Source organism: Protomyctophum parallelum (assembly GCF_964188405.1).
Source record: "Protomyctophum parallelum genome assembly, chromosome: 10".
Lineage (NCBI taxonomy): Eukaryota > Metazoa > Chordata > Actinopteri > Myctophiformes > Myctophidae > Protomyctophum > Protomyctophum parallelum.
The window spans coordinates 3,973,586-3,985,225 of record NC_139704.1 but is presented as its reverse complement, the minus strand read 5'-3'; the positions used below and the strand labels follow the sequence as shown (position 1 = coordinate 3,985,225).

At 44.6% G+C, this 11,640-nt stretch overlaps 1 protein-coding gene across 1 annotated transcript; it reads left to right on the top strand.

The window, feature by feature from the left end:
* Positions 1-920: 920 nt before the first annotated feature.
* LOC310865429 (proteasomal ubiquitin receptor ADRM1-like) lies at positions 921-2,424 on the top strand (the record flags this gene model as incomplete). The annotated part of the gene is made up of 2 exons (XM_083774538.1): positions 921-1,011; positions 1,176-2,424. Exons 1-2 carry the CDS (start codon positions 929-931, stop codon positions 2,422-2,424), a joined length of 1,332 nt encoding a protein of 443 aa, XP_083630664.1. The 5' UTR covers positions 921-928.
* Positions 2,425-11,640: the final 9,216 nt, after the last annotated feature.

Below are 11,640 nucleotides of genomic sequence, written 5' to 3'. Positions count from 1 at the left end.
CTCTGTGTTGTCACTGCTGTCCTCACCTGTACCAGTGGACCAGTAGGAGTATGTGCCTTTGATTTCTCAGGTCTCAAACATTTTCACGGCAAAGAACCCTCAAATTGATCTGTGGACCCCCATTTAAAGATTATTTCGTGCCAGGGGCCCAATAACAGGAGCCTCGCAATCAAATGTTGTACTGCGGACCCCTGGGAGAACCATTGCAGGAGAAACGTCGGAGAACCACTGCTATTCATCAGTCAAAAGGGTCTGGGTGTTGAGGACAGCAGGGCCTCACCTTTGACCAGGAGTCAAAGCAGCTCTTGTGGTACACACAGAGGCAAGCCAAGCGAGCGATGGTCTCCCCTCGCGCCAGGTCGTCCAGACAGATGCAGCACTCCCCGCTGTCTTTGCTGAGCACGTCTATGTTGTGAGGCAGCGGGGGAGGCGTCACACAGCTCAACAGGTGGTCCTCCTCAATCGTGCCCTCCGGGAAAGGCTTGGTGCAGAAAGGACAGGTCATGTTGTTGGCATTGGCTGGTGGTGGTTGACAGTACAGGCCGATCCAAGCCTCTTAACACCAGTGCTGGTGTTGTTGGTTTCTTTCAATTGCCAGAAAAGCTATCTTCTCTTCTTTTTCGATTCTCTTATCTCTATTCTCTACTAGTTTATGTTATCCTCTTTATTACAGACGTCAGGCGTTTGTTACAGAGGTTATGTTTGTGACGTATTATTCCGTGATCAGTAGACATCATTAATCAATCAATCTCCTCTTTCGTCACCTCTCCTTTTGTCTTCAACACTGACTGCAACGTGCCATTTACTGAAAGTGGCCGGTTTCACCAAGCATAACCAATTAGAGCAACATGTGTTTCCATAAATGGCATAGCTGGTGACGTCACCATAGCTGGAGACAGACCTATAAGCGAGATGGGTGTCAGCTGGGATGGAGCGAGAAGGGTTGCCAGGGACCAGAGCAAACGGAGGGAAATCGTCGCCCAATGTTCCAAAAAGAACGGGAGGAACTAAGTAAGTCTATACGTACGGTGACATCACGGTGCGTCACAAATTATCAGTATATAACGGGACCCCTGAGCACATGACAATAATAAATATGTTTCATATTTGTTGATCTTTATTCTAGGTTATTGTCACTACCGAGTTCTGAACATGTCAGGCCCTCTCTTCCCCAGCTTAGTGTCGGGGGCCAGGGGACCCGCCAGTAGGCATCTGGTGGAGTTCCGTGCTGGTAAGATGACGCAGAAGGTGGGAGGCTCGGTGCACCCCGACAAACGCAAAGGCGTGGTCTACGTGCAGCACTCCGACGACTCTCTCATCCACTTCTGCTGGAAGGACAGGACCACCGGCGACGTGGAGGACGACCTGATCATCTTCCCCGACGACTGCGAGTTCAAGAGGGTGAACAAGTGCACCACGGGACGGGTCTACGTGCTCAAGTTCAAGGCCGGCCCCAAGAGGCTGTTCTTCTGGATGCAGGAGCCCAAGACGGACAAGGACGAGGAGAACTGCCGCAAGGTGAACGAGTACATCCACAACCCTCCGGGGGCGCCGGGGGGCGGCGGCGGCGGGGGGGGAGGCGAGCTCTCCGCCCTCGGAGGCGAGGGCGCCCTGCAGAGCTTCCTCGAGAACATGAGACCCGACCAGCTGATGCAGCTGATATCGTCGGGGCAAGGCGGCCTGTCGGCCCTGGGGGCTCTGGCGGGGCCGGGCGGCCTGGCCGGCCTGTTGGGAAGCGGAGGACCGGCCTCCAGCAGCAGCAGCTCCTCGTCCTCGTCTCGCGGCGCGTCCGAGTCGGCCTCTCAGTCCTCGGGCGTCGCTCCCTGGCTGAGCGCACAGGCCCCCACCTCCTCGCCCGCGGCGCCCGCCGCCTCTTCCGGCACCTCCCCTGCGGGAGGTGGCCTCACTCCCTCTCCGTCCGCTGCCTTTGCCTTCGGCCAGACCCCCAACGCCCCCAACCCGCCCATCCAGCTCAGTGACCTGCAGAACATCCTGGCCACCATGAACAACAACAACGGCGGTTATGCTCCGACTGCAGCGGCTGCCGGCTCCCAGGGATCACCCGGGGTGGACCTGACGAGTGTGTGCACTCCAGAGATGATGGCTCCCATACTGTGCAGCGCCGAGGTGCAGCAGATCCTGCTGCCTCTCCTCCCGTCGGGGGAGTCTCTGCCGCAGAGCCCCGAGGAGATCGGCGACGCCTCGGCGCCACAGTTCCAGCAGGCCATGGGCCTGTTCGCCGTGGCGCTGGCCTCGGGCCAGCTGGGTCCTCTGTTGGGTCAGTTTGGTCTTCCGCCGGAGGCCGTGGACGCTGCCAACAGAGGAGATCTGGATGCTTTTGCCAATGCCGTGGAGAGCAGTAATAATAAGGGTTCTTCTAAGGACAAGAATGATGACGACGAGGACAACATGAGTCTGGATTAGGTCTAAATATGCTCTCTGCTTCCTCTCTTATAACGTTTAACTTTCTATTTCAGCGCTTCCCACGTTTATCTCGACACCTAAAGTAGAAAAAAAAAAAAAAACATACAAAAATATAGTCTGAATGAATCACTTCAGAGTGATTCGGAGATATGGTGAAAATAGACAAAAAATTATGTGGAAATTATTATTTTATTCTTATATTATCTCAACTAAATCTTACATTTCTGATGTTTTTACCCTGTTCTATAAGAACATTTCTGGAAATCTTTAAAAAAAAATGAAAGAAAAATAAATGGTGGAATTTTTTTTTTACCCAAAGATGTGTCATTGTGTCTCAAAATTTGGGGAACGTTGTGTTCTATTTGTTTTCTATATTACTAATCCCCTAAGGAACTCTCCACAGAAGGCCATGGGTGCCATGTTGCTGCCAACTCTACAAGATGGATGCATTTAGGCTCCAAGCACAATAGGAATGCCTGCTGTTGCCACTTGCCAGTGGGTGTCATGTTGTTGCCTATACCTTTTCTACTAGAAGAAGCAGAGTCGGACAGACCGCTGACAAGTGGCCAACCTGTTACACCAGTCAGTCGTCTATGACGTATACATGATATATGACTCCAAATGTGGGCAAGGTTTCAGCCCCATTGAGCGTTATTATTGAGGGGCGCTAGCCCCTCCTATGTCCAGCTTTGAGGGTTTGTGTATAAACACAAACATCCTAACACAAACATTGAATGCCAATGACAATGAATGGCCAGTTCTGAGTGAAAATACAAACATTGAATGCCATTGACAATGAATGGCCAATTCTGAGTGAAAATACATTGAATGCCATGGCCAGTTTTGAGTGTTTGTGCAAACACAAACATTAAATGTCATTGACAGTGAATGGCCAGCTTTGAGTGTTTGTGCCCCTCACTTCACACAAAATCACTGATTTTATTTAATTATTAGTAGTAGCAGCATTATTCTTAACATAAAATAAAATAAAAAGTTATTGCGGCCACCTCCGTCCTCACAGCATGTGGATTTACAACACATGTACCAGATATGAACAATAGGGGGTCATCAATATGTCTACGCAGACACTGATTTACTATGACACATACATGTATGGCATATTCTGAGTCTTAAGTACTAGTATACCTAGTACTCATTCTCAGATGTTTTATTTGGAAGGACCCCTTAACACTGAGAGCGTTACAGACCGGTTATGGTCAATTGGTCATTCATGGCTATCTCTTTATGTATTTCTGCAACTTTCTGGTCATTTCAATGTGTTTATTTCATGTGTCCATGGCAAAACGTGAATTTATGCCATAGCCTATTTGCTTTAGGGCCCAAACCCCCCATCTTAATAGTTAACAGTAGCCTACAGACCTGCAAAGGTCAATTTGGTTCATATCAAGGACGCCCTGGATTTATAGATGTACCCAGGACCCTCATTGGTCTGTACACATTTGGGTTTTTGGTTTACACATGGAACAAAGTGCACTCTCACTTGTAACAATATTATTTTGCAAATATACTTGATGATTTCTTGTATAGCCTATTCACTTGATTTGAATACATAGTAGTAGTAGTAATAGACCATCTTTTGTCATGGAAAGATCAGATTGATTCAGTGTGTAAGAAAACAAAGCAAAGAATCTACTTCCTTCGCCGTCTAAGATCCTTCGGTGCTAGTAGACGGATTCTTCTTTTGTTTTTCACTTCTGTTATTATGAGTGTTCTTCAGTACTGTAGTACCACCTGGTATGGATGTTTGTCTGCAGCCCTAAAGTCACAACTGCTGCAACAACTGAACATTTGTTCAAGGATTGTTGGACAACAACTTCAGAAACTTTATACATCCACATATGATAACAGCATCCTAAGGTTAGCAAGGAATATCACCACCCAATACGGTGTTCACTCTCCATTCCTACATCCCGCCACTCCTACATTGACTTCTAATTGTCGGAATGGTGGTATGCTCCATATTTGTAAACATCCCACCATTCCGACAGCAAAAAGTCCCACCATTCCGACAGGGACCCGCGGCGGAAAAAGTCCCACCATTCCGACAGATCACAACTATTTATTTATTTATTATTTATTTATTTATTTATTTATGTATTATTATTTATATTAATATAAATATTATTATTATTCTTTTGTATTATTTTTTATTTTATTATTATTATTATTATTTTTTTTTTTTATGGTTTATTGATTATAGTACAACTATTTATTTATTATTTATTTATTATTATTTATATTAATATAAATATTATTTTTTATATTTTTTATTTTATTTATTTAGATAAGAGACACTGGGGAGGCACTCAGGGGGACACTGGGAGGCACTGGGGAGACACTCAGGGGGACACTGAGAGGCACTGGGGAGACACTGGGGAGGCACTGGGGAGACACTCAGGGGGACACTGGGGAGGCACTCAGGGGGACACTGGGAGGCACTGGGGAGGCACTGGGGAGACACTGGGAGGCACTGGGGAGGCACTGGGGAGACACTGGGGAGGCACTCGGGGACACTGGGAGGCACTGGGGAGACACTCAGGGGGACACTGGGGAGACACTCAGGGGGACACTGGGGAGGCACTGGGGAGACACTGGGGAGGCATTCAGGGAGGCACTCAGGGGGACACTGGGAGACACTGGGGAGACACTGGGAGGCACTGGGGAGACACTGGGGAGGCACTCGGGGACACTGGGAGGCACTGGGGAGACACTCAGGGGGACACTGGGGAGGCACTGGGGAGACACTCAGGGGGACACTGGGGAGGCACTGGGGAGACACTGGGGAGGCACTCAGGGGGACACTGGGGAGGCACTCAGGGGGACACTGGGAGGCACTGGGGAGACACTGGGGAGGCACTCAGGGGGACACTGGGGAGGCACTCAGGGGGACACTGGGAGGCACTGGGGAGACACTCAGGGGGACACTGAGAGGCACTGGGGAGACACTGGGGAGGCACTGGGGAGACACTCAGGGGGACACTGGGGAGGCACTCAGGGGGACACTGGGAGGCACTGGGGAGACACTGGGGACGCACTGGGGAGGTACTGGACATTTCATATCACACACTCCATGATTCACTAGGCCCCTCAACAAAAAAAAACAGCTTGGCATGGCGCGATTTATTTCAAGCATGGCGCAGCGCCATGCCAACAACATTGTGCAGGAAACCCTGGCACTGCTGTATGTACAGTACATGCACTATGCAGCCCTGTAGTGCTGCATGTACAGTACGTGCACTGGTTATTAATATTTGGTTATGTGTGGCTTTCTGGAGAAAAAAAATAATGTTTACGTTTAGGCACCTCTGCGATCGTCACACTTTTTCTGTTACAAACTGACCCCGGCCCCCATCAGAGAAGGGAAAAGTTATGTGGCCCTCACAGGAAAAAGTTTGGGGACCCCTGATGTATCATGTCAGTGTCATGGTCAGTGTCATGTCAGTATCATGGTCAGTATCATGGTCAGTATCATGGTCAGTATCATGTCAGTATCATGGTCAGTATCATGTCAGTATCATGTCAGTGTCATGGTCAGTATCATGTCAGTGTCATGTCAGTATCATGTCAGTGTCATGTCAGTGTCATGTCAGCATCATGTCAGTGTCATGGTCAGTATCATGTCAGTATCATGTCAGTGTCATGGTCAGTATCATGGTCAGTATCATGTCAGTACCATGTCAGTATCATGGTCAGTGTCATGTCAGTGTCATGTCAGTGTCATGTCAGTGTCATGTCAGTGTCATGTCAATATCATGTCAGTATCATGTCAGTGTCATGGTCAGTGTCATGTCAGTGTCATGTCAGTGTCATGTCAGTGTCATGTCAGTGTCATGTCAGTATCATGTCAGTGTCATGTCAGTATCATGTCAGTATCATGTCAGTGTCATGGTCAGTATCATGTCAGTGTCATGGTCAGTATCATGTCAGTGTCATGTCAGTATCATGTCAGTATCATGTCAGTATCATGTCAGTGTCATGGTCAGTATCATGTCAGTGTCATGGTCAGTATCATGTCAGTGTCATGTCAGTATCATGTCAGTATCATGTCAGTATCATGCCAGTATCATGTCAGTATCATGTCAGTATCATGTCAGTATCATGTCAGTGTCATGTCAGTGTCATGTCAGTATCATGTCAGTATCATGTCAGTGTCATGGTCAGTATCATGTCAGTGTCATGGTCAGTATCATGTCAGTGTCATGTCAGTATCATGTCAGTATCATGTCAGTATCATGTCAGTGTCATGGTCAGTATCATGTCAGTGTCATGGTCAGTATCATGTCAGTGTCATGGTCAGTATCATGTCAGTATCATGTCAGTATCATGTCAGTATCATGTCAGTATCATGCCAGTATCATGTCAGTATCATGTCAGTATCATGTCAGTATCATGTCAGTGTCATGTCAGTGTCATGTCAGTATCATGTCAGTATCATGTCAGTATCATGTCAGTATCATGTCAGTATCATGGTCAGTATCATGGTCAGTATCATGTCAGTATCATGGTCAGTATCATGTCAGTGTCATGGTCAGTATCATGTCAGTGTCATGGTCAGTATCATGTCAGTATCATGTCAGTGTCATGGTCAGTATCATGGTCAGCATCATGTCAGTGTCATGTCAGTGTCATGGTCAGTATCATGTCAGTGTCATGGTCAGTATCATGTCAGTATCATGGTCAGTATCATGTCAGTGTCAAGGTCAGTGTCATGTCAGTATCATGGCTAAAATGTAATAAAAACTCATAATCAGCTCATATATTATAAAGACATTATTGCATTATGAAGTTTTATTACAGTATGAGTCGCCTATGTGGAGGTTCTTAATGTAACACATTATTACATTATAGAAAAATCTATTAAGTTATGTGCTCGTCTTTTAATTAAATTATGAGCTGATTATTACATTATAAGTTGCTACACAGCCCTTAAAAAATTGCCTTGAAAATACATTTAAGATTTGTGGACTGTCGGAATGGTGGGACTAAAATGTGTCGGAATGGGGGGATGTCGGAATGGCAACATGTCGGAATGGGGGCATGTCGGAATGGGGGGATGTCGGAATGGCGGGATGTAGGAATGGAGGAATGCACCCCTCTAATACTAAGCATGTGTTGTATGGAGAATATAGGTTGCTACCTTCAGGAAGGAGATATGGTGTACCAGCATACAATAAGGTCAGACTAAAGAGGTCCTTTGTCTACCAATCGACCTTGAGGCTTAATCAGGAGATGTAGTAGCCACAGGATAATCTAAGCGGTGGATATTGCTCATGTCTTTATGTATGTAAATTGTCTTGTTATTTGTGTTTTGTTATGTGTTTCTGCATACTTGGCTGCTGTGTCGCAAGACAAATTTCAGTGTGAACTGACAATAAAGTACTATATCATATATCATATCATATGACCACAATCATGGAAAAATGAAGGCAGTACGGTTAACAGTTTAGTCAGTCAAACCTCAAGCCTGAAATAAAACTTTTCTAACTCAGACAGTGTAGACATTTTTCTACACTTGATATGGCCAATCTTCAGTTACTGGAGAGAGCAACTTTACATTTACATATTATATTATATTTCACAGTAAAACCAAAGAAGAAAATAAAGAGATGAAGCTTTATATATGAACATCATATAAAATGCATTATTTATTTTTTTGTACAACAAAAGATTAAAGCATTACTGTAAAATAAATAAATAATACTAGGACCCATCTCGTAGTGGTGTCTGTCGTCCGATAAGAACAAATACATAAAAAATGACAAAAAAATAAAAAAAATAAAATAAAAAATGAGTAAAACGTCCATATACTGTCCATCAATGCCAATGATGCTGGAGAGCGGCGATTCGTCGAAGTCTCTTGGCACTGATGCAGGCAGACGATGGTCCCTGTGCAGGTCCCTGAGAGGAAACATGTGTTAGTATCATGTCCATTGTCCAGCCTTTCTCAACTACAATACCTTGCCAATTAAAACCACAGGAATAAAGCATAGGGTAAGTTATGTCTCACCATACCTAAAGATACGTATTCAAACAATATAAAAAGTCACAAAATGTTCAAAAACAATTATTAATTTATTCAACTACAACTCAACATTGTATTCTTGTTTTTATTTATTTTAATTTCATCAAGGAGGGAGCATACCAATATGTACATATTGTACATAAGACTTGATACTTACACAACTATAATACTCATCATGTGATATCTGATATGGCCATCACACTGTTTATACGTCGGTAAGCTCCCTCCTCAATGAAATGAAATTACAATAAGGATAATTGTTGTCACGACAACGGGAGGCAACGAGATAAATAAGACGTAAAGACATAAATAAGACGCCTAGGTCGGCCACAAGGCAGATTAAGATTGACATTGGTGATACTACTATACTAACACCGCTACGACTCAGTCCGACCCTCGAGATGCTATTCTGCCCACAGAGCACTCTCGGCTTTATACTAAGACCCTAAGAAGTCTTGGCCACAATTTGCAATTTAAATTTTGAGAACATTTTCTGATTTACACATTGTTGGAATACATCATTTGTGTAACTAGCAACTTACTATACGAACGTTTTGCCAACTCACCTTCCTCTTGCGGCTGTTTGGAGCTGTGTCCATGGCTTTGATGACCTTGGACTCCCTGCTGTTGGCGAAGTGGACGAAATCAATCTGTTGGAGAAAATGCAGTGATTTGTAACTCAAGCCGATTTCCTTCATAAATTAAACTAAATAAACGTAATCGTTTTAATTGGAGGTTAGTGTACACACATAGTACCATAATGTGTGTACACTTACCAGTGATATTGTTCATATCTCTGGTCAATCACCTCAATTTAACTAATTAACTAATTAACTAATTACAAACTCCTTCCCCCCCCCCCATGTCTCTGTTTGCAGCATAAGCACATTAACTAAATTCATAAACAAAATAGGTCAAGGATTCGGCAAAAATAGAAATTCTAAAGTCGCTTTGGGAACTTGTAGATTCGTCAATTTTGGCTAAGAGTTCGCAGAGGGGAAAAAGGAGAGCGGAAAGTACAGCCAACTCCAGTCAACAACATAGGGCTTAAATAGTTAAAGGTTTGTTGAATGTGAGCTTAGTCTAATTTCTCTATTGTACAGATCTGTAACTGTAGTAAAGGTGCACTTACCATGAAGTGGTGTTTGGCTGGTGGTGGCCTTTGACCTTGGCAGGCTACTCCTTGGCCGCATTCACCATGGCACGGTTTTCCTCTTCTTCCCTCGCAGACACTCAATTTGGGCCTAAAATTGGCAGCCGTACTTTGCGAGATCTTCTGCTGGAGGACGTGCCGCATACTCCTGCAAAAGAGTGAGATGGGAATAAGGAGATTAAGCATGAACTCCAGTAAATAAACAACAAGGTAAATACTAGTCACATCAAGAGTGCAGAGAGAGCAATGTATGCCTCAAAGAAACTAGGATTCCAGGTAAACAATGAATCTATATGTCTAAAAAACATTCTTCAACATTTGTGGTCAAGAAAAAGAAATGTATAAACACAAAACCATGAGAACAAGTGACCAAGATGAATACATACTTGAACAAAGGAGAAGATCTAGTTCCTTCCGTCTTGGCCACGGGCACGGTGTCCCTCTTCCTGGTGGTGGTGGTGAGTTGCCTAGGGGGTAGCCTCGGTACCCAGGCTTTCCTAGGGGGAGGAGCTACAAGGGAGTCAGTTTCCATGTCTGAGTCGTCTGTCAAACACGGAAACCAACTCACCTGTGCTTCTCCCCGTGAGGCCTTCACTGGCACCCCCTTCAGTATCACCCTGGAATTCTTGGGGTCATCGATGCATTTCCAGGTCCAGTTGTCTAGGTCCAGGTCCTGTGTGAGGAAATGTAGACAATTGTTACTTGGGATAATTTCCTTCAATAAATGTAACTACAGGAAATTGAAGTCCTTTGAATTTTCTTATAGACAAAATTATGTAGTTATGTAGACTTCCCAAAATAGGCAGTAAGCTCACACTCACTGTGAGATTGTAGATCGGCTAGTTAATGCATATTTTTTTTTAAATAATACATATCTACAAAGCAGTCACTAAAATGTGCAGTGGAACAGAAGTATTAAGCTATTGAAAAATGGACACACTAAAGTAAAGTGAGAAACAAAAATGTACATACCGGTACTTGAAGGTGCTCAGTCCTCTTCAGAACCATCCTGATTCCCTGGGGGTTGTTGGGGTCCTGGATCAGAGCCGAAGTCCAGGTGAAGCTGGCAGCTGCAGCATCCTGTGGGAGACATTTGTTAGTTAAGCTAATTTCCTTCATACATTGAAGTGCAAGAAATATTGAATCGGTAATTTAATTGAGGATTCAAAAGTTTCAAAAATAGCAGATCTACAAGCTCGAAACGCACTTGCAGATCTGTTATTTTAGATACTATTGTGACTCGCATGCAGGACACTGCCAGAGGCATCAAGAGCTCCCAGCCAGCAGACTGGTGCTGTGGGAACCAACACATGGGCACCGGTCACGAGGACGCCCCATACTAACATATGTGGATATACTCAAGAAAGACGCACGAGCGCAAAGCACCAACGAACTGGCCGGATGTATGGAGAACCGGGATGACTGGAGGCGACGATGGTGGGCTCGTCTGAGGACGACCTAGAGAGAGTGACGTGAAAATATAATTGAGGATTCAAAAGTTTCAAAAATAGTAGATATATATCTATATATTATTTTTTTTAACAATTGATTTGAAAAATATATAAATGACACTTAGCAAGGAGCCACTGCTCCTTAACGTGGAAGAGCTTCATGGCATGCATCCAGTACAGCTGACACTTCCTCTAGTCATCTCATGGGTGCTTGGACCCCCAGGAATGGATTAAGTGGCTATTAATGCTGCCAGGAAAGGGAAGTCTGGAACTCTCTGCTGGAACTGTTGCCCCTGAACCAAACTCAAGTGGTTGAAGATGTATAAAAAGATTATGCAGATGGTTAGTTCTTACACAGTAAACATCAGACAGTGTTCATTTGTCCGTTTGTAACTCTGAACGGTCCCCACTGCTCCAGCACAATATAATATAAAAGAAATCAGTTGTTTTAAGTTAACATCAGCTTATTAAAAACAGCCGATGTACTTACAAGCTCACAATGTGTCACGAATCATGCGAGGCATTTTGTGAGCATGTGGATCTGCCATTTTCAACAAATCTTGAGAAAA